At 29.5% G+C, this 25,457-nt stretch overlaps 1 protein-coding gene across 1 annotated transcript in view; it reads right to left on the reverse strand.

Moving 5' to 3' along the window:
- The window catches only part of LOC107173971 (zwei Ig domain protein zig-8-like), a 483,155-nt gene that overhangs the window by 2,854 nt on the left and 454,844 nt on the right, over positions 1-25,457 (reverse strand). The window contains exons 3-5 of the mRNA XM_089226338.1: positions 17,412-17,560; positions 8,188-8,398; positions 6,726-7,025 (exon numbers count right to left, since the gene is read on the reverse strand). Of these exons, the coding sequence (XP_089082464.1) occupies positions 6,726-7,025; positions 8,188-8,398; positions 17,412-17,560 (660 nt within the window). The remainder of the gene's footprint in view (positions 1-6,725; positions 7,026-8,187; positions 8,399-17,411; positions 17,561-25,457) is intronic.

Raw genomic sequence — 25,457 nt, forward strand, 5'->3', positions numbered from 1 at the left:
CCAAAAATGGGTCGTGACCCACCGGTTGAAGACCATAGATTCTATGGTATTGTTTAATTTTATACATACTATTTACTTATATTGTATAAATTTTATTATTCCATAATAATTTAAACTGCATGAAAAAAATCATTCCGGTTCACTGTTTTTTTCTTTAAATTTTTCCACCGCAATTTATATTAAAAAGTTATAAAATATAATGGAGATTTAAAGCACAGAAGTCTTAATCATTAAAATTTTCAAATTTAAAAATAATGAATTGGATACAATTTTAAACAGCATGTAGATTAATATTATGTGCGTACAAGTAGTTCAAAGGACTATTTTGAAATGTTTTAGAGGACTATTCATTTTTCGTCAGTAGTTCTACTTTTCAGATCAACCATATATATGGTAGTGTGATCACTCAAGGGACGTGTCGAGCGAAAAAGGCCTATGTTGTTATTACTGTAGAACATTACAACAGCGGATCGAATTTCGGTGTCGTACAACTTGTAAACGAGCCAATGACCGATACACGAAAACAGAAAATGTTTCAAGCTAGCGACAACAGTGGGTGGTAAAATATGGACGAGAAAAAAAACAGCAAAAAAATAATCAGCTGATTTCATGACTCCTATATGATGTAAATAGAATGACTACTGTATTATGCTGGTGTATATTTTATTTCAATTTCATTATTTTTCTGACTTACTCCCTCCATCCCGTGATCAGTTCAGACAGGAAAACGTAATTTTTTAGTTTTTCCTTTATATTTGTTTATACATATACATAAATATTGTACAGATGTACATTTCAATCGCGTGCTTAAGAGGATTGTTTTAGATATGTCACAGTGATTCTGTTCAACAATAATTATTTCTTTTCTCCTCTCGTACTGTTTGCAATAAATCACGTTCAAAAAATTGGAAATTGATGGAATTCAGTATAATATTATCACGCATTTGTGCCCGTTTAGTTCATTTTGATGCTGTCCTGTGCTAATCTTTATTAGATATTTTTCAGAACATTTCTCATTAGTCTAATCCAAATTAATTTAATTTTTATAGTACACTGCTATGCTTAACTTTATTAATGTTTCAAAAACCCCGAAGTTTACGAGAAATTATACAAAATAAAGAATTAGTATTTTAAGATAAAAAATATAATTTGAGATTATATGAACATTTTTTGTTATTGGACTTTGGAACAAAAACATAATTTTGAATTCCAATTTATTTTGTATACTGACTAATTGAATGTTTTTTGTATATTTTTTAAAGTTTATCACAAATACTAGCTGTCAGAATCAATGTCCAATGAGGTAATGCGTGTATATTGTACAAGCATAGTATCAAGTAATTTATTTTTGAAAATTTAATTACTTAAGTTTATACTTTAAATGTTAATATGATAAAATTAAATTTTTAACGAGAATTTTAAAATCACACGAAAAATCTAAAGAAATGTTGTAGTTTTATTAGATTATACCTTCATGGCTTCATATTTAAAAATATGTACATTTATAATTATATAATATAAAATATAAATGTACCTAATTGTATAGAAAATAATTTTTCATTTCAAAGCTACTAATTTATAAAGAACTAACTCCAATGTTAAACTCAACTTTATTAATTTATGTAGATTTTTAAATTTTACATTTCATCGTATGGTAAAAGTTTATTTTTAATTAAGCGTTAGATTTTTTTTTTATCAATTATATTTTGATCAAGGAACACGCCGATTATTATTTATTACTTAAATACTTAAGGAATCGTACCAATGCCTCGGAGTATAATATTTTCAAGTTAACTTTTTGAAAGTTCTATACACAGGAGTAGTAGCGAATACCATATGAATATTAATGAACTCACGGAAGTACTTTAAGCAGAGAATTTTCTATATTTGCGTTTTTATAGTAGTCTAGTAGTTGAATAAGATTAATCGTATATTGTGTTTACATTTTCGAATATTCGATGAGTTAGCAATTTTACAGTATTCAAATTAAATTTTCTATCGCTAGAGCAGTTCATTGAAGTTGAAAATTTGGACGGAAAATCGATAAAGTAATCTTAAAAAGGGATTATTTTTTCATAAAATAGATACCCTAGGGCTTAGATGCCATTAACTTAAGACTAAGGTACCTGCACTATCTAACGTTACGTGTAATTGATACTTTTTAAACGGATGTAGGTGCAACAATTTATATAATAATTTTAAACTTGTATCATATAATACGTACAATTTAGTATTCACCTCGCTAGAGTGTTGAAACGTAAAAAAATAAAAAATAAAAATGAAGTGATTTCAATTAACGGTAAAAATTCACAATATTCAGATGCGTCGGGTATTTGATAAGTCGACGGTATAGGAGTGTTCGAGTTTTGGACAGAAAAGTAGGCGAAGAAAAATACGAATAAATAGAATATTATACGAGATTTGAATAACTCCAATTAATTTGAACTGTATATATATATATATATTAATAATATATATATTAATAATATAATATTATTAATTATAATATTTTACGTATGCGTGTGCAGACACACTTAACAAACACACGCGCTCACATCTCATTCATCTGTCACCACGCTTTAATATGGAAATGTATTCACGGTGACCGTTTTTATAATCCTACCCAACGGCAAATTTAATTAACACATCGTGCCGTATAATATCACTCGATGTAGTTAATTTTTGCGCTCATTCGAAACCGTATAGGTAGATAGGTATAAAGCAATTCTGCGCACTAAAATACTAAAGTGCGCTGACAATTATTTCGGAACTGCGGTGAAAATATTTCAGCGATTACGATGGTGTGTAGCAGAACTGCTAAGAAGTGTAATGATATGCTCACACATCATGATTGTATGTTGTTTAAATATTCAATAAAATATATAACAGTCAAGTTGTCGCACGCAGATAACAGTTAAAATCCAACAAAAAAAAACACCATTGTCCACTGATGAAAGGAACGATTTGTATTATTTAATCACATGGGAACTTATACGTAGTTGTGACTATCTGGCACAACACGTGTGAGCTATTTCGTGTGCCACCAGGGCGGGGGATGGTCCAATGAGGATCTCTGTTGCCAAAGACAATGCTAAGTCTTTGGAAACGCAGAGGCCTTTGGTGGAGCCACCTACAACCCTGGCTGGCTGGACCACGTCGCCTCCTTCCATCAGTGCATGAGCACCACTCTCAAGTGCATGAGCACCACTCTACAGTGCATGAGCACCACTCTCGAGTGCATGAGCACCACCCAAAACTAAAACAACCTCAAGAGTGCAGGAGACTCTTAATCTCGGGGTCGTGGGTTCGAGCCCCACGTTGGGCGCCACTTTGTAATGACGCAAAAATAAAAGAAAAGAATTTAAAATAATAAAAATAAAACTCTAGAATGAGTAATAATTTGACTAAAATAATTAAGTTAATATAACTATTATATAACTAAGGCTCCTGCCAATAGTTATATATTACTAGATATAAATATTAAAATTGCGCTATTACCTTCCACTTGATCGTTCTCGAATCACGACCTCGAGAACCCTCCGACGATCAGGAGGAAGGTAATAGCGCAATTTTAATATTTATATCTAGTAATATATAACTATTGGCAGGAGCCTTAGTTATATAATAGTTATATTAACTTAATTATTTTAGTCAAATTATTACTCATTCTAGAGTTTTATTTTTATTATTTTAAATTCTTTTCTTTTATTTTTGCGTCATTACAGAAGTTTTCCCCCCACCCACAGGTACGTGTTTCAAGCAAAAGTCGTCGATTTCCAACGTCGATTTATTGTTTGGCGCAGATCTCGTGGGGCTACCGGAAACGTTATTGCGTGTATTCGAGTATGCATAGTAGTTGTCAGTGGCGTTTCCAGGGAGGTTAGGGGTTATGTCCTTCACAATCGACCCATAAATTCTATTATTTGTGTCATTGACACTACCCCCGCAATTTTTTTAAATGTATTATTACTTATGACATCTTTCCCCTTTATTGGAATTTCCTGGGCATGCAATTGATAGTTGTAGTAAATAATTTTGATGGTCACTTGGATAGCACATGTTTTTGTGAATACGACTCAAAAACTCAATGTCAAATCAATTTTTCAGAGCTCTGTTGGTATATATATATATATTTTAATAATAATAAAATTAATTTGCGATGATTGCATGTGAATACGCCAATTATTTTTCAGTGGCTTCGAGTTTTACTCATTCTTTCCTAAATAATTTTAAGATCGTGGACGACAATTGTTTGATGTTTATTCTTGAATACCAAACACGCTATGAATTATGTACCAAACAGTATTCAATGTTATAAGATCTTTTGATTTTTATTTTTCAGTATTTTTTTGTTACTGAAGTAGAATTTTTTTTCATTTTAACCAATTTTCGATGAGTAAAAATATAATATCACATACAATTAACAGTTTTATATTGTATACATAAAAACTCAATGATTAATGGAGGCATTACTATATTCATTTTTAAGTGTCTTTTATGTTTCAGTTCGTATATAAATCAAATACTGTTTAGGACGAGAAACACCCTACTTAAAAAAATACTTAATGGAATAAACAGTTTTTTTTTAAATTTTCAATAACAATAAATAAACATTATAGTAATTGGAAAATTTGTAATATTCAAAATGTCTACATATCAAAATTATTTAAGAAAAATGCAATACAGTGAAAGCTAATTTCAAAACAAGGTTAGTTATAATGTAAAAAAATATGAATTTATTTATATAAATTGTTATATAAAACTGAGTTATTTTTTCTAATTATTAGTTATGATATAAAAAATTATTTTAAATTGCATTGTTGAACAAATAATTCTTTTCAGTACGATTTTGAAATTCTATTAAACACTTATTAAAATGAAAATTGTCTAGAATTATTTGAATGGTGTTTACAAGATGAAAGAAATCAAGTTCTATTTAATAATTGTAGCCGAATCATTTTCATTAAGTTATACTTTGAGATATTAGAAGACGGCATTAATAACAAGTAATTTGAAACATGTGTTTATTTTTGGATCGTTAAACATTGTATTATATATCAGTAGGTAGTACTCTTAAAAATTATTTATATATTTTTTTTAATAATGTGATGATGATTTCTTTTAGTGGGATATTTCACAAATAAAATTATAATACAAACATACAGTATGCATTGAAATTCTAAGTTAATAAATTATGTTAAACAATAATTTATGTGTGTGTTTTATTTTTGTTTTTACAACATATACTAAGGGTTTGTTTATAAAGTGTAACTTTAATAATTAATAAATAATTTTTTGGTATTTTATTGAGTAAAAATGTATAAAACACGTACTGAAAACATCAGAATCGTGCACATCAATACAATTTAAATTTCTTTAAATTTTTTAAAATTATACTCGTATCTTTGAATTTGCTGTTCATAAGTATTAATTCACAAATATCATTATATATTTTTGTTTGCAATTAATGATTTAATTGATTCAATCATGGGGTACCGAGTTGACATTATTTTGTAATAATATTTTGATGATGTGATTACCATTTTGTAAGACATCTTATCACTGATGTACCGATATTGCCTATACATTGCGCCGGTATAAAGATAGTTTAAAAATTTTAAATTTCCTTACACAAATTAACATTGATTTGTAAACAATTTTTGACTAACATGTATTCATAATTTAAAACTATTGTAACATTTGAAATTTAATTATTAATAAAAGTAACTCACATAATGTGCAAAAGGCTAATAAACCTTAGATGTTGAAGCCTAATTTTTCTTTCAATATAAAAAAAAAGAAAGTTTTCATAAAATACTATCAAGAATAATAAGATAATTTTTTTTTGAAAACCTTATACACGCTTGTTAAGCGTTGTATGTTTGAGCGAAACTCATAACTTGTTTAGTGTAAGACCTAGTCACATTAGAAATTAAAGAATCCCAATAAACTATAAACAACAAATATTTTTCTCGCTTATCCTAACATTTATTATTTAAAAGAAATAATAACTCAAATAGTTTTTGGGCCGAAGAAAAAATATTAAATAAGATTTGTGTGCGGAGTTTGACACTTTAAGTGCTTCGTTGTTTGTAAAATTTTTTTATAGCATTCGTAAACTTTTGAGTAAGTTACAATGATGTTATTTATTTGTTCATAATATATGAGTAATTAAGCGCTAGCGGTATAATCTAAAATTTGAACTTAAGGAAACCTAACATCTGTACCTTATAACTTATGATTTATTAGGTCTGAATTATTTCCGTTCGATTTCGTTGGGAACAAAAAACGCATTTGTTAAGTCAAACACTTCAAATACAGCTGAGGGATCGTGGTTATGTAAATATACTATACATATATATATATATATATATATATACATAATATTTAGGCTGTATGAGTTGGACGTACAGTCGAACCGTTCGTGAGTATTATTATAATGGCCATTGTGGTAAAGGGATTTCGAGAGAACAACAGACTGCTTAGATTTGAATAAAATCTAAACCGAATAAGGTCGGGTCGCCTGCTCGTGGCAGCTGATATTAAAATTAGATAATTTTTGTTTTGTGCCGAGAGGTATACACCGGCTATAATAAACAATATCTGTATAAACTGCAACAGTGAATGATGATAATATAACAAATAGTAATCTAATAATAATCGATTACGACAATCGCATCATCGCCATCGTATTAATATCCGTATATCGATATGCTGTTGCGTACCGTTCAAGACGTGCAGGTACGCGCTGGCCGAGTCTAAGTTTGACGGCTGACACGTGTAGTTGCCCGAGTCGTGCAACACCGCGTTGTTGATAGTCAAAGTGGCCACCATCGTGTTGGCGTCAATTCGTTCGCTGCTGATAACCTTGGCGCCCTTGCCGTAGTCCAGCACCCGCTTGTTGTTCTGGTACCAGAATATGTAGTCCGGGTCCCGGACGCTCTGCCGAATCACGCACTTCAGGTTCACCGAGCTGCCCTCCATCACGTGGATATCTGACTCACCCATTATCTCGATCTTTGGCACTGTCGGGCAAAACGGGTATTTGTAAATATCGAATCGCAGTTTACGTTTTAATTATTTACGGGACACATATTAGAGTTGTCGGTTTTCAAACCCTTTCAGACTCAGATTTAGAGATAGAGATAGTAATGAATTTTAGTAAATCGATTTTTACCTTGGATTAATTTAGAAAGATTTTTGGAATAATCCGACCATAATAGTTTATGTTTTTGGCTTTTAACATTTTCATTTATCGGAAAGAATATGATTGATATCAAAATTTTTATTTTTTATACCGTATAAATGAAATTGCGTATGTTTTGATTTGGGATATACTGTTCTATGATTTAAATTGATTATAGAAGATAACAAAAAGCAAAATAAAGTAATATTTCTCTTAGGAAGGATATAGTATCTAAAAGTCATTCAATAAATTTAGTGTTATAAACATTTTTTTTTTATCCACATAATATAAATGATACATATATACATTAAGTTCGCATTTGTTCGTATCACAGGAATAATATTGAAAATGCGTTTCTGTATATACACAGTGTACCTATAACGTGGAATCTCTTACGGTAATTTTAATTGGACAAAAATTAATTTTGAACATAGTCGGATACAACTTATTATACTCTGGCAAGTGACAAAATGTAACCCGACGAAAATTTTAAAACTGAGGTTGCTCTCCTCAACGTGGCACCGCCATCGCCAAGCGAAACCGGTCGCGATTGCAGGGTGTCAAGTGAAAATGCGCAGAATTGACATGTTCTCTCACTGAACAGAGTATAAGTAATATTTATCACCATATGCATTAACACATACATTTCTAAATGCATTTATTTTAAATACTAATGTATCAAATTTTCTTTTAAACAAACAAATAAATAAATAGTTTTTGAATATAATATTTTTGTGTAACTCCTAATAGAAAATGAGTATAAATTTGTATAATTGTAATTATTTATTAAAAGTATAATAATTAAACCTTATTATAAAAGTATGCTATTGTCTTTTAATTAATTCGATCAAATTATATTATATAAATTATTAACGAATATAATTTTGAAATGTAATTAAAATAATCAATTACTGATATTGTATACGAGTAATTCAGCTAGTATAATATAATATAAAAGTCAAAATATTGTACTTTTTTTCATAGTTTTACTTGAAACTTACCAACGACATTGAGCTGAACCAAATGGCTCATTTTAGGTGATGTATTTATTTGACATTCGTAAATGCCAGCATCTCTGGGCTGCACATATTTTATCTGCAACGTCCACGTACACGTAGGCTCAACCAGAAATATTCGGAACCTATCGTCGGCGATGAACAACAGCCAATCGATAGTGAGTATGTGTGAATCCCGCCGCCGTATCCATGACACCTGCGATACATAAGCCCACATAGATTTATATTAAACTAAAGTAAACTCAATAAAATAAATTATATAAAAATAAAAAAGTGAAATTATTATGATTTTCCATATAATTCAGGTTTATGTTTTTAATTAATAAAATATCGAGAGATCGGAATAAACTTGGCATGCTCGAGAGAGGCGGTTGTTTGGGGTAACGAAATGTGAAATTAAAACTTGGGTATAGGTAAAGATAAAAAGTTACTCTGGCGGGGTGCCACTGCAGTATAAAACAGAAATGTGTAGGAAAAAAAATAATTTATTAATATGACAAAAAAACCTAAATATGCTTTTAAATTAATTTGATGGTACTTAAGTGAATCGTTAGTATTGTATTTAGTTATGATAATTTAACAGTTTCATTTATTTTATATATTTAATGAAATGCAAAAGAAAAGATGGAGCTGATATATTTTATTTATAATAAGATTCACTAATATTTGTTTATTTTGTAATAAAACGGGGCCTAAGTACAGAAAAAATAAGTATATATAAGGTGATCAATTTAACGTAAGACATTCATTATTTTGAAAAGTTGTAACTTTTTAATTTTTTTTTTTTTTGGAAATGTTGAAATTTAATGAAATCTACAAATAATTAATATTCCTAAAATTTTTACATTATTTTTTATATGATAAACATTAATCGAATTTGAATTTTTAAATGATAACACCTATATTTTAATACCAATATATTTGTATAACAAAACTATTTTTTTTTAAGAACTTCTACATTTGATTTTTTTATTTCTGTTCAATGGATTTTGAGATATAGCAAATTTAAAATACGATATACGAGAAGCTTTTGGAGTTTGATTAAACTTGTTCTTATTCATTTTTTATTCATCATACAAATCAATAATTTTTGAATCAGAATAAATGAAAAAATATAATAAAAGTAAATAAACACTTAGATTAGATAGTATTTATTAGATCTTAGTATTTATAGATGGTTTCTATTAGTGATAGTTGCTATTAGTGATGGTTGCTATTAATGATGGTTGTTATTAGTGATGGTTTCTATTAGTGATGGTTGCTATTAGTGATGGCTGTTATTAGTGTGGAAGAAATAAATTATTGTCTCTAAATTTGTTATTATTTGTTTCTATGGCACGTGCGTCTACGGAATTACAAGTTTTTATTGATATTTTGTATTTTTTGTTATTGTTGTTATAATAATGCCATTTCTATACAGTTATGCCTCCAAAAAAAAGATCGATTGTTGGTTCTACGCCTCAAGCATGAAAGAAAATGGCAATACAAGCTTCAGAAACAATCGAGCAAAGAGATGCAAAATTGGGAACTACCAGAGAACGTCAAGCCTAAAAATTCCGTTCATCTGAAGCAACTGAGCAACGAGATAGAAGATTAGAAATGGATATAAAATATATGAGTGTACACCTACAAAATGATGCATCAGCTGATTTTGCAAAACAATTGCTAGAAATGGGAAGTTGTAAACTAGCTATTGATGAATCAACATAATTCACCACATTCCTAATTAATTTCTGTAAAATATTAGCAACAACTAATGAGTTAATTGACAAAATTTTCCTAAATCTACCACAAAATTACGGAAATAACCAGTGGTTAATTGCAACAACTATATTGGTATAAATACCAAAACCAATATAACCATTCTAAACGGAATTTCAGGCGACACTATAACGTACCAGTCCATCGATACCGTAATAAATAAATATGAAGTTGTCAATTATTATCCAACTGAATTCTTAAATTCACTCGATTCGTCAGATATGCCACCGCATGTTCTAGTATTGAAATTTGGCGTGCCCATCATTATGTTACGAAACATCAATCCACCATGACTTTGAAACGGTACCCTAGGCTTTCAGTGAAAAAATTAATGAACAACATTATCGAAGCTAAAATTTTAATCGGAAAGTTTAAAGGTGAAGATGTCTGTTGTCACGCATCCGAATGATTCCAACATATATGTCTTTTGAATTCAAATTTTGCAGTTTTCGATACGACTAGTCTTTGCAATGACCATTAACAAAGCACAATGACAACCGCTACAAGTGTGTGTACTGAATTTAAAAAATCCATGTTTCTCACATGGACAGCTGTATGCAGTATATTCACGCGTCGAAAAACCTAGTGTACGCACTAGAAGGAATAATTAAAAATATTGTGTATCCAAATGCATTTCAATAAATATAATTTAATTGAATACTTGAATTGTTCGACTTTTATTGATAAAACCAATAAAATTTCACAATGATAAATTTAATTGAAAATCGTTGTAAGATTATTACTTAGTATATTTTAACCATCATCTATCTACATATATGTATAAAAACAAATACTACAAGCATGATCACAAGTAACGAACTTAACACACAGTTTGAGACATTTATGAGGTAGGCTTTTTAACGGGCTACGAAGTGCATGGGTTCAGATAGTAATTTATATATTCCATACATTTTATATATAGGTTTCCATTTAAAAATCAAAAGTTGATAATGGTTTCACCAATAAAAATAATTTTTATTATACACGATTATTGTATTATTTTATTGCATTATACAATATATGCAATATTCAACAACCAGTACATATCGATTAGATATTATTTGGTCCATTAAAGTGGCTCTTAACGGCCATTATGTGCTAATTGCATAAGTGGAGTGTTAATTTGATATTTCGCAAGATTTACGACTTAATGCAGTTTAAGTACAATTGGCCATATTTGGCAAGTTATTTGACATGAAATTACATTAAATAATTCCATTACCGTTTAGACGTTATGAAATTCTATTAGAATTGGAAACAATGATTTTATCCATTTATATCATCGTCATATTTGTATCGAAACAGTTGCATACAATTTAAACTTGAAGTTAAAAATATAAGATCGAGTAATTTTGTGTTAGGTAATTGATGGGTTTGTGAAACGAACAACAGCATAATATTGTGTTGAAAAAATATAATAGCAATATCAATGGCCACATAAGAATTTTATAGAAAAATTTTTATGTATTTTAATTATTACTAAACTTGAAATATGTCATTCCGTAAAATGTTTTTAAAAAATAACATACTAAAATATCATTGTTTATATACGTCATCCTGTAGGTTAGGACTTGCAGAACATTGGTATTCTTTTTGGGTGCAGAGAGTGAATTGTGCGATTTTTTTATTGGATAAAAACGAATTGGAATTGGATAGAAACTCAAATATTCGTTATTCAGTTTGAAAATTTGCTACGTGAATTTATTTAAAAAAAAAACTTAATATCGTTTTTCCTCAAAACGAGCGTGTACTGCTGGCTGCATTATAGCTGTGTATGACATTATATGTCACGTACATTTTATTCCGACGCGTTTGGGCATTTTTAGTAAATTTTCACGATATGTTTTTCTTAAGGAGTGACAGCGGCGACTTATGGTAGCAACTGTGAGTTAATGGATTTTCGGCGAGGGGGCCGTGATTGGGTAGTGGTGACGGGGAAAGAAATAACAATAAAGTATAAAGGTGGGTTATTTTTTTTACGCCGTGCTTTTCACGACAATAACATGAGTTTAAATGGGGTGCGTTACTGTTCGGAAAACTTAACGGTCCCCTGGAATCATTTTTATATGTCCCTGTTCATCGTCACCCTTTCACCATGCCGATTGCCAATCGCCGACTGCACCTCGCCGTCTAGACGTCTTAAACCCTCCGCCCACAAACATATAGAGAGACATAATATATATACTATATTGTAGAAGCACATATTTTTAAACCGTCAATTCGCTCACATTGCTGGCTGGTTATTTGCGTTGCAACAGCAGAGGAAAAGGTAATTTTATTTAGTGCCCCGTGGCCAGGGGAACGTTGATTAAATAACTATCGTGTAAAAACCACCCCACCGGCGAAGAGGCTTGAGATTGCGCTTGAGACAATATATATATATTATACACACATTATTTATAACATGCTAGGTCAGAGAGAGATGAAGGGAAATGGGGAAAAAAATAGAAACTTTTCACTCGTCTTTGTCGCCCAGTTATTTATTTTATTATTTTCTCCTATTCGTTTCCCCTTGCCGTATCTTCATTGTAGTAATGTAGTGCAATCTCATGTTTGTGCGGCGAACGCGTGGCAAAGCTCCGACGTGTGTTTTTAAGATTCCACCCGAAGCCCGCGGCGACAGACCGGTCATAAATAGCAAATTGCCTGGTATTCTTCGAATTTTCCTCGTGCTGTCGTCGTTCCAATAAAACCATATTACGTGGGCACAATTACGTTTACAATCACCATCGATTATCACCCGTTAATGATCATGTAAATAGAAACCAGTGTAGCGTCCCAGCATACAGGAGGACGAACGACTGGTGTTGAGGTAGGTGGATTGAGAGAAATAAGTATAACAACTTGATTTGTGATTAATTATTATAATTTATTTGATTGCGATGTGAATGAAACACTATTATTGAACAAGAATGATTTAATTGAAAAATTAATTTATTTGGACAATAACAAATTTATTTAGACCTAAGTCCAAATGATTAATTCGGAATGATGTCTGGCGTGAAGGTGCTTGCACTGACTCTGGTGGCTCACGTCTGATTCGAGTCTAATCGGGGCTCTCCTATATAGCCTACTCTCTGCGTTTCCTCTCCTATCGATAGGATAAGTATGTGTCCATGGTCGAGTCGCGCAAATGCGTCCTCGCGTATCATTAGGATATCGCAGCATCCCACGTTCGTGCGGCCGTTCGTTTCACATCCTGTTATTCGCGAGTTCGTGACACTCGTAATCTCCATGAACCGATGCCCATAGTAGGTTAAAACAATTAACGATCTCCATGTGTACCTGCCAATACTACAAATTCATACTTAACCGACGACCCTATTAGGTGGTATGGTAACTAACACATAGTTAATCTCCATTGTTACGATAATTAGGAAAAGTCTTTTAGTGTGGCCTTCTACTCAGCTATTGGGGTCTTACACAACGTAATCGGTTGGCGAAATCATACGCCTCAGGGACACTTATACGCACATCTACGCATACGCGGATTTAGGAGTCTTAGCGGGACGTCAGTACATAGCACCAGCAGTGGTTCTGTTATCATGCTATTTTGGAGTAGGCAAGAATTTAGTGCCTTTTAAGTTCTAGACTAGTCTTTTACATTTCTTCCCTCAAAATCTGGAAAAAGACAATCACTATTTATCGCGGTAACAATATTATCACATAATTTACCATGATGCATGGATTAATAATTGTTTTCTCGTAGTGGCTGCTACGTACATACTCAATGTGTTCCAAAAAGTTAGGTTAACAATTATCGGTCATGCTATTTTTGAGCCACGACAAGTGGTTGAGGCGAGAGTAATACGCAGTCTTTCACATAGAAAGTCGTATGTGGTATTTGTATTCATTTGTATGCTTTTGTAGTTCTGTCTATATAATTTATGTTCAAACCACGAGACTACGGTGTCAGTTTCCTTTAAGTGGTCGCCGATATGGAACAACTAAATTTATAAAATACATCTTACTCGGGAACATCACGTCATCGCATTCGTTAACGAAAAGTGCACCTACATCATAGTCCTTTCCATTTATTCATTTATTTTGCTAGTTATAAAAATACGATTGAACAATAATGTATAGTAAAAATAATTGAAACCTCGTTGGTGTTTTAAAATCATCTCGACGGGATCAGCGAGTAATCTTCAAGCTCATAGAGTTTAGAAAATGTAGAAAAAAAATATTAATATTACAATATTTACTATTTATAATTTATTGCTTTATTGATCATTCGATATATTATATATGTGTTTAGAAGGAGAAGACATTCGTCATGTGATTTTTATGGCAAAGAAATTGTATCAAAATTCCTGATCGTTGTCGTTGTCGTTAAATACTCTAAAAAACATAACATTAAACGAATTGGTTCCAAAAATCATAATAGGACCTAATGGACCTATGTATATTAATATTTTAATTTAGTGCGCATTGTGATTTTAATGAATGTCACTTAAACGTTACTCAACAGTAGAATACTTCATAAAATATTTGTGATTTTTACATCTCATAGTTTTTTATGCAAGTTGTTATTTCAAAAATAAATATAAAAATACGAGAATCAAATGAATCTAATGATATAAAGTACTGGTTTTTTTGCAGTCATTAAATAAAAATCCATGGTTGTAAATTTATCAACTTGATTAAAAATTAGAGTCACAAATAAATCGATTAGTTTGTTGATATAGGTATATATTATTATTTTAAGTCCGAACACCCAAAACTGCAAATTGTTATAAAATGATTATAAAAATAATATTAATATGGAATTAAAAAAAAACCATTCAACAATTAAAATTGAATTAAAAATTTCAAAACATCATGACGTAATAATTCGCCATGGTCATAAGTCAATAAAACCAATTTTTAAGACTATTTTCTTATTATACCTACTCATACCTCCTAAAGTAGGGTTATTCTGAATACCTTTCACAACAAGATATCTCAGGGATTAGAAGTAATGTGTTACTCGAAATAGTGCTAGAAGTTTCCACGAATTTAAGTCGCCAAAGTTATATTTTTCTAGAAACGTACCGGTGTTGTTTAATATAAAAACCGGCAAATCGTTATGTAAATATATAATTATTATTAGGGCTAGGATTTATATGCATTTGCATGTTTTTTTCCTTTAGTCCAAATTGATTGGTTGTCAGATTTGCCTACGATTTGGCTTATTCTCATTTAAATAGGACCAATTTTTTTTGTATATTTTTGTATATTTTGGACATAATGCATATAATTGCATATTCATAGATTTTTTTAGAATTCGATATTTTTTAACTAACATTTTTAATTTTTATAAGTTATTGTTAATTTTAAATGGTACCTACTTCACGAAACCGACAGTTTTTGGTTTATCCGTTAAATTTTCGTAAATATATAGCATAAATACTACCTATTTTATCTTAGGTCATATAATATCCGTTCGTTACCTTATCGTTGGTGGACGACTGGTAGAATTACTTACACATTGTTATGCAGTGAGATAGCACAGAAGAATTGAATTGGTACGTCGTGTATTGCGTAAATGTGCAGACGTTTATGCTTAATAATTTGAATGATTTTAATAACAGTGTCCAGTGTATGTCGAAAGTTCAAAGTGAAAGTGCCAAGTTACGTATAATTTAACTAATATTTAATGTAATAATATGAGCTGATAATAAGTAATAAAAAATTATGAATTATAATTAAAATTTGTTTTTGCATATTTTGGTAAATAAAATGCATATTTTACAATTTTTTATTGCACATAAATCCTAGCCCTAATCATTATAATTGTGTTAGGTTGTCTAAACCTATATATACTTGAATATTGTATCCTCATCCGGCGCTGTAAAAACGTTCCGTCGGGTAACGTTATATAGTCTATTATTGGTATATGCCTATATATATATATAGTTTATCTATATTATACACCACAGCTAATCGAATTCCCTTCACGTTCGATTCGGAATAACGGCCAAGCGCGCGCAATTCACATTGTTTGAGCGTTTTAATTTACTGCGCGGGATCCGCCCGTCGTTTCGCGTCCACTGCACTCGTGAAATTTGCGGTCGTTATTTCCTGAAAAGTATATAACACGCATTCTAGTTGTCGTTAATCCAGAAACGAGTTTTTCGGACGTCCCGTTTGACATTTTGCGGTCGTCGATTTTTGGCTGACTGCAAAATCCGTACGTCCGTTAGTTTTAACATTACTAATATAATATTACCTACGTTGTTACGTATAAATTAGGTATATATTTTTTTTATTGATCTTAAGCCCGGCGACTAAGGCCATTAGCTATACATAGGCCATTGGGTTTGGGGTGGTACGGTAGGGGTTATTTTTGTGTATTGAGTTTGTATGTTTTTTTCTAAGTGGGTAGGATTGTAACACGTGTTTGTGTATGTATATGCAATACATGATATGTTGCTAAAAATCCCAGCTGGTCACCCATCCGGGAGATAGGAACTGCGGCCGATACGTACACTCAGTGCGTTTTCGCAAATTGAGCGTATGACCGCGCCTCACCAAGCCACAATTATTAGGTATATAGGTTTCTTAAACCCACTCGGGGTTATTAAATATATTATATAAGTACCTATGTTTGAATCCCACACGGGTAACGGTCCCATTAGCGATATTTTTGTTTGGTAAAATCATACGATATATCAATATTTTTAGCGTTATTTTCATGTAGAATGTTCGTAAATGATTCTCGTATTGTTTATAAGTACCTACTGATATTACCGATGACTGTATTTTTTTATTATTAAATAAATGGCTCTTACGGATAATATTATAAATTGCGCCTTTTTAATTGGATGACTTTGTAGAATAATATTATATAGTCAATGATTTTTCCGTATATTATAACTTGACTGCCACAAGATTCTAAATTGGGTCTTATCAAACCTCTCTAGAATTCTACGGAATATTTTTATAGGTTTAGTTCATGATGTAGATAAGATAATATCTTCTCTACATCGTGATTTAGTTAGAATGCATACTGTGACAAAAAAAAATGATCTTTGCAAGCTTTTAACACCTATTAAAAGTAATAATACCGTACTTTTGAAAACCGACTAGAAAATACCGAATATTAATACCCAAAGTGATATTTCCATCTCATTGAAATTATTTTAATATAAAACCCATAAATGGATCTCTTTGCAATATTGGCATTTGGCAAGTTCAAAAAGGTAGTCAAGTTGATATACGTAAGGCAGCTGAGACGTACGAATGATTAAGTTTTCTGTATCCACACTTTGTAAGTGAGGATGAAAAGCACCAGTTGTCAGAATTCATATACCTACTTATATTAAACTGCAGGATTTACTCAGAATTTTTGGTATGCAAAATTATACCCGCGATCGCAGGTTATACTCGATTTTTTGAATACACAAAAAATAGGAGGCATTATAATATAGTTTATAATTTGATTTTTGATTATTGTACACACTCACCGATTTGTTACCGAGCTGCTTCACCCTGCATGGCATGTACGCGTGGCCACCTAGTTGCGTGGTGATGTTGGACGATACAGATGTGTCAAAAAACGGCCGGACCAAAAAATCGGACACCTGTTTCTTCTGCTGCTGAGGGTTGTATTTTTCTGGAAAAAAGAGAAAAAAAATTAAGATAATTTTTCTACCCACATTCAACCATCTAAGTCGAGTGTTTTATCTTCAAACGTTGCGTGTAAGCGTCTCGCACAATATACTAATTGGGGTCGAGCGCTTAATGACCTTCTCGGTGCTGGATTTTATCGTTAAAAGTTTCCCCTCCCCAACTTTGGGACCTTACGACATGAACGTTCATTGCAAATAATATTAAACCCGTGTGCGGCACCTATATTTTGATAAAATATAATATACAGTGTGGGCGGTGTAGCTTTTCATTGGTTTTTTTTCTGCGTCGGCTGCATGACGCGTGTGAATGTCGGCCTTTATAAAGATCTGAAATAATACACACTCAATGTCTTACACATAATATTGTATATCTGACGAGTATATAGATAAGTGCATAAAACAAATACCGTACGTTGGGCTCGAAAATTACCAAGTTTGAAAGAATGCATACAAACGAAAGCGTTCGTTTTTGTCGACGATTGCACTCTCGAACGCATTCAGTTCATAAATAATAAAAGGAACACGTCATATTCGTTTTATTCGCAAACGTGAATAAAAAACGAATTCATTTTTAAAATCAAAATGCTATACACAATTTGTATTGTTCTATACTCTGGAAATGTTTTCTCTAAGAACTATATCTGCAGTAGGTATACACACGTACAAAAATAATATATACTCAACATTTTTGCCTCTTCTAAGGCTTTGGTGTTACTCTAGACAGGCAGATTTATTTCAGGTGACTTCTTTTGCTTATACGATTATTGATTTTTCCCTTTAATGTCTTAAATAAGATATTTTCAACATAAATATAAACTGACACTATATAAATCAAATTATTCTTTATGATATAATATTTTTTATTCATATTTGTTATTAATTATTATGCATGTATTGAAATAAAAAAAAATGTGTATTTTCTTAGTTTATTATTATTCGTTGTTATTTATAATATGGTTTGAGTAAAAATGAACATGAATTGCGTATAGTTTTTGGAATAAAAGTAAATTCGTAATGAAATTTGCATTCAATTGGAAAGTAATTGAGTATGTGAATACGAGAATGCATTTAATTTCAAATTTATTATGCTTCAAATGCTGTTTAAAATTAAATGATCATGATAGTCATTGATCATTATTGTTCGTGACACCGAGGTTTCAGTATTGTTTAAGCGATTTTGTTATGCGGTGAAGTGCGTGGGTAAACTGTGTAAAAACTGGCTTAAGACGAAAGTTTTTCGTTTTTGTGGTCTACAAAATTGTTTCAAGCCGTCGACATTTTAATTAAGAACGTAAAACCACAGTGTTTTTTCAGTTCTTCAGCACATTGAAAAAAACAAATACTCACAGATGGGTTTTATGTCGAAAGTTTAAAGCTTTGAGTAATGTTTTTAATTTGCGTGATTATCCAAATTCATTTTTCACAATAATAATAAGAACAAATTATCCAAGTACATTAAAGTTATTTTAATTCAAGCATTTTATAAGTTCTTCAAATGTATTAGTAAAGTTATAAATTTTCTTATAGTATTTTTGGTTGATCTTTTTCTTCTATCTTTTTATTTCAGATATCACATCATTGTAATTTTTGTATTATAACAAGTGAAAATTAAAATCAGGGTTTTAATAGAAAATATCAACAACATTTATGTAAAATGTATATGCCATCTGAACTATCACACTAATTTATTCACCACATAAGTTGTATTTTGAAAATTGCATATTTATATTTTATTTAAAGAACACTTATTTAATCACCTGTATTTAAAAAGTATTAATCTAGGTTTTAACTAGTTTATGGAAAAAATTGCTTATACTCTTGTAGACAGTTTGTACTATGGCGATAGATTATGAGTTAGATGGGCTAAATATAATTAGGTAATGCAAGTGTGAGTTATGTAAAAATAAAAAATAAAATGATTTAAATAAATACAAACATATTAAATACGAAACCTATCATCGAGAAATATAATAAAACTAAAGTTGAGGATGTTAAACAAATTATTTATTTCTAACTTATGGAGAATTCAAAATAAACAACTAATTGTATACTAGTATAATTAGGTTTTCAATTTATTCGATTGAAATACAAAACTAACATTGTTTTGATTACTCGCACGAATAATTAATAAATAACAAATAACAGGTTAGTGTAATTATGGGTTTTAGTACAAATATGTTTGTATAATTTTTAATGAATATACCTTATATTTTATTCGATTAAATGTTTAAGTATATTATAAATCCCTAACTATATAAAATATTTGGGACCATAACTAAGTAAAATTTCAGAAATCCTTTACACAATATTATGGATATCTCTTGACAAAATAAGAGAAATCAAGGTGCAATTATTTTGGAACTCTGAAATCTCAGTCAACCACATAATTACAGAATATGTCCAATACACAAAACAAATTAGAGAATTTATAGCCTCAACAACTAAGACGTAGCAATCGAACTGAACACCACCATAATAAGTTTTTAAAAAGAGAAAAAAATAAAAATATTAAGTTACGTCTTGTTATTTTTATATGATTAAAATCATAAACTACGATGTATAATACTTAATAATTACCATGGCACAGACCAAATAAAAAAATAAAAAATAAAAATATAGTATACAAAAAAATTTGTCAATACATAAAAACACCGGACTTGTACGACTATACAATTATAGGACTGGACTTGTGGACTTAATTATATAATATTGACCCTCTATAATATGCACTACACGAAGACATAGGGAAATCAATTGTTAGTACAATATTATTATGTTTTTATCGTTGGAACCGGGGTCATTAAAATTCATAAAATTCAAGTTTAATACGTCATACACACTGGTCTAGTGATCGGGGGGTATTGTATTCGTTTACACGGGCATAATGTCTATTTTGAACTGTACGAATTGATCAAGTACTTATATGATGCAATAACCGAAGTAATATGGTGGTCATATATTCGTATGGTTATTATAATTTATATTCAATACATACGTGAGAGACCCACAATCTATTTATTTTTGACGGAATTCGAGAACACACCTCTGATAATAATTATTATACCATCGCAAAACCGTTTATCGGCCATTGTATTGCAAAATTCCATTATGTTTAATAATAATATTATTATCTAGCGAGACCACGCGACGGCACGGTGTAATAACGACGTGGCCCAGCAAAATAATAATATTCAATCCTGTATCATCGTTTACATTTTATGATGTGACGGACCATTATTATCAAAACGAATGCATCGATGGTTTATGTGTCAGCCTTTTGACGTCTGTGATCCTGATTGAGGAGGTGAATCACAGTGTATGTAATGGACATGTTCCGTTCAATAAATTAAACATATATACACACTCACTGTTTATACTGTTGTTGTGTGCTGCAATATCTAATCATTAATTTCTAATCAATTTTCTCATTTAAATTAATTATTCGCATTGCTTTTCTCAAACGGCCGTGGCGTACGATTGTACTGGGAAATCGAAACTTAAAATAAAACGCCAAGAGATAAGTTTCCGTCTTATCTGGACGAGAGCACACGCCGTTTTATCCGTCTCTCTTTGACATTAATTTCTCAGTTTATAATTATTATTATAATTATTTCATGTGCATTTTTTCCAGAACCTTAATTAATTCATACCTAATTAAAACAATGGTGGCTATTCTTAATTTTATATTTTTCGTATGGACGTAACTTAAATTCACGAATGCCGTATATTTGTTTGCTAGGTAAAATATTATAATATGTGCTTGTTTTTTTATCTCGTTTTTGTACTCGTCTATAGTATTTATACGCACATCGTATACAGGTGCACAATGGAAGGACAACCACTCCGGTATTCATATTATTATTATATAAAACAGCCTTTAATATACATATTGTTATATGTTTTCCCTTGATGTGGTTAAAATATTGTACTTTGGATGATTAATTTTTGAAGATAAAAATTATCAAAGTAAAATTTATTATTATATAAAGAAGTAAAAAGAAAAAAAACCATTGAAACACTAGAAATGAAGTATTATAAGAAGTTTCCATAATTATTTTGAAACTTTCTATACATACATTATACATATTATATATCCTGAAATGAAAGCATATTTTTCATATGATTCTATAAAAAAATTGAGGAAAAACAATTATAATGAGGGCTGGTTTTCCGCTACTCAGAAAATATTCATTTTTTTCAAGAGATTTTTTTGAGAGGGTCAGAATTATTAGGTAAGATATCTACATCATTTTATTTTAATTGTAACAAACAAAATAATTGAAAATCAAGTATTTTTTTTAAATTAGTAAAGTTTTTATTTTTGGTTTATATTATATTTTTACTATGCTTAATGCATAATTTAAAAATAATATGTTAATTATTATTATGATACGTAATGTGTTATAATATAAGCACACTTTTAAAATTTTGACCATTATAGATTATAGCCTATAGGTAATATAAATATAAAGAAAATATTTACTCTATTTTACTTTATAACTTAAAGTTCAAATTTAAATGCATGATTTTGGCTGTAATTAATAATAAATTACTAGTACCGGTTAGTAAAGTCATTTACTAACTGGTAGTTGATTAATTTATTGAAAAGTATTTATGATTATAAAAGCATAGTTATTTCATACTATGTATACACTATACATTTTCGATTTCAAATATTGATCAGTTGTTAATTATTGTATATTGGTGTTATACTTTTTGCAATTATTTGTTTTGACTACATTTAATATACTAAAATAATAGTTTGTAATTATAAATTAAGTTTTTTTTATCATAGCTATTTTAATTTATAAGTAATTTAATTAAAATATTAAAACTTTGAATTATTTAAATATTCAAAAAAGAAGGCGTATCCATATGATAATATAATATATTATAATCGCTTTTAAATAATATTGATGTACAATGAAGTCCCCTCAAATATTTTTTGAAAAGATAAGTGTATATTTTATAGTATGCTTTGTACTAAAAATTAGTAAAAAATACTTCTAAAATTTAAAATTAGTCCCAACATGGTAAGAATGATTAAGTAATATTTAATTTAGTATAATTAATATACATGATGCATATACCGTAGAATTAACAAAAATACCATTTTTTTTTTTAAAATCTTGTAATAAATAAAATAACAATAAAAATATGTTATTTTAATTAATTAAATTACCACATTATACTTAGTAAAATGTATTGCCATAAAAATAAATTTGTTCATTTTTAATAAATCCTATAGAATAAAATATTTGTATAATTTTTCCAATCTATGAAATGTCACCAATGTCAGGGGTGTAAGTTTCGATGAAATATTATGAAAATGTAATGCGTATTTCTTGTGTATTCACTTCCTGGATTTCTACGAAGACGATATCATCCATTCACATTAGATAATATAACAGTATAATATATCGTCCTCTGTTTAAGCTAAATAGGTTAGTTTTTTAAAATTTAAGCTCACATAATAATATAATACAGTTATATGTTTACATACTTAGTTGTGTTGATATATACCTACCTACTGAATAGATTATTTTTCATTTTAATTCATTAGAGTTTTTCAAATGTATATTAATGCAAAAAACGATTAATATCATTTAATATCTAGTGTGTGAATCATTAAAGACGCAAAGATTAAATTATTTGTTTCACCAATTACCCAACTGATTTTAATCGGACAGGAACATATAAATATCACCCTAAAAATGTGAGGTAATTTTCTCACAATCCATTATCTGAAAGTTTAACAAACATGCTATTTGAACTCTATCTAAAACATCAAGTACAAAAAAAGGCTGTTGCACCAATAAAAACAAATAATGTATAAATAACAAGTCGATATAATTAAATGATTAATTCAACCAATGTATTGTTGTATAAAGTATCTATACCTATCGACCTTGATAGGTACCTATTAATTTTGTCAAAAAAATATTATTTTTTCTTATTTATTTGCAGCTGTTTACTGAGTAAATAATATATTTTCTAACTGAATAGAATAACATTATTTTTAACACAAATAATTTATTCAAAGTTATGAATTTTAGACACGTTATTCAGTTATGTTATTATTACGATCATCGTGCGTTAAATTCAATTCTTGCCACACGACACCCCAGCATTTTCATTCACGAACTCAATTTAAAAGGTAAAAGTTTTCAAGAAGTTTTTCATTTTATTTTGAGAAATATATATAAATAAAAATGTATATAAACATGCATAAATAAGGAATAGATTTTAAAATGTGTACACACAACATGGTGAAACTTTAATGGGAAAACTGAAAACTGTGATGTGAAATTGGCAGTAGTCACCAGGTACAATAGGTACATAAATTCATTTTTTATCGATTTATATCAATTGTATGAGTTATAGAATTTCGTAATAAAGAATAATAAAGAATCATATTATTAAATCATAACCTAATACCAATCGTGTTTTATTCTGATATACGGGGTGATTTTTTGAGAATGCTTACCCCGATTTTTCTCTTTAATAGTACATTTATTTAAATTCTGATTTTTAGAACTATTTATATTAATTAATCAATATTGAAATAACTACATTTTTCAAATCGTCTTAGCCACCTATTTACTTAACTCATTACCCTAGACATATTAATATATTATTCTTAGTATAGGTACACAAAGTCATATGAATAATTCAAAAACTATTTGTTTGAATTTTGATTTAGATACATAAAAATTCTTAACTATAATAGTGTATTTGAAAATTCTTAAAATTTGAATTTATATGTATGCATTACTTAAGCATAATATTTGAGTGAACATGTTAAAAAATCACTCTACATAATTATATGCTTACAGTTACTTTGTTAGTTGCTACTCACTAGTCATTACGTGTTATATTACTATTTCAAAATCATTTTTTTACTGTTTTAAATTGAATTTTTCAATTCTATAAGAATTATTATACGATTAGGAAGTCTAAATAAAAGTTTTAAATGATTAATTTAAGACTGTAATCGTTTTTCGTCAACAGTTAGTCGTTCTTCTCGCGATCATGTAGAATAATTTAAAATTATATTTTATGTGTTAATTGAAATTGAAAATCGATATTTAAGTTTAAATTTAAAAATAAATTTCGTATCTACCTGTATATTGTATTAAATATTCCGTTTTTGTTTATCTGCATCTATAAATGTTGTTAAATTACCGTACGAGAGATACAAGAATATATAATGGAACATACTGCAGGTTCATATAATATATTATGTATATATTGATTAATATAATTTAAAAAAAAAACCATAACGTATTCATAACCTGTGGGGAATTTAAGTACAGAGAAATCGCAGTTAAATATATAGTGTTTTACATCACAATATTGTTGCATACCATCATAAAAGGGACATCATATATTATAGTGCTATAAACTCATTTGTATGTTCATTAATTAATTTATTTATTTGTAGTTAAATTAAATCATATTGTTTATCATATAATATAGCTTTTCTAAGAGTTGGAGACTCGATTATTTTTCTTACTTATTTGTTCCAAATGAAAATCGTGACACTTTAATTATTTATTTAATGTCATCTCGTTCAATTTTGTCAGATATCCATTGTGTTTTTTATCTCCAGTCTATTGATTGTTATCAAATCGAATTATGATGTCGAACCATAATAGGTGAAGTTCTTTCATGCAATAGGTAACAAAATATAATACCGTGAAACATTTTTAAGCACTAAAAATCCCGAAGAGTTAAGTATTTCGGTGTATTTTGTTCTTTACTACATTTAGAATGTCATCATTTCACACGTGTATGGTTTACTGATAAAATATTAAATAATATAACCATGGTGTGGTGTGAGATATATGTAGTGCGGAGGATGGGCGTCTGCCGACCGGT

This window comes from Diuraphis noxia, unplaced genomic scaffold, assembly GCF_037042655.1.
Source record: "Diuraphis noxia isolate RWA-SAM2 unplaced genomic scaffold, SU_Dnox_SAM2 contig0004, whole genome shotgun sequence".
Taxonomy (NCBI): domain Eukaryota; kingdom Metazoa; phylum Arthropoda; class Insecta; order Hemiptera; family Aphididae; genus Diuraphis; species Diuraphis noxia.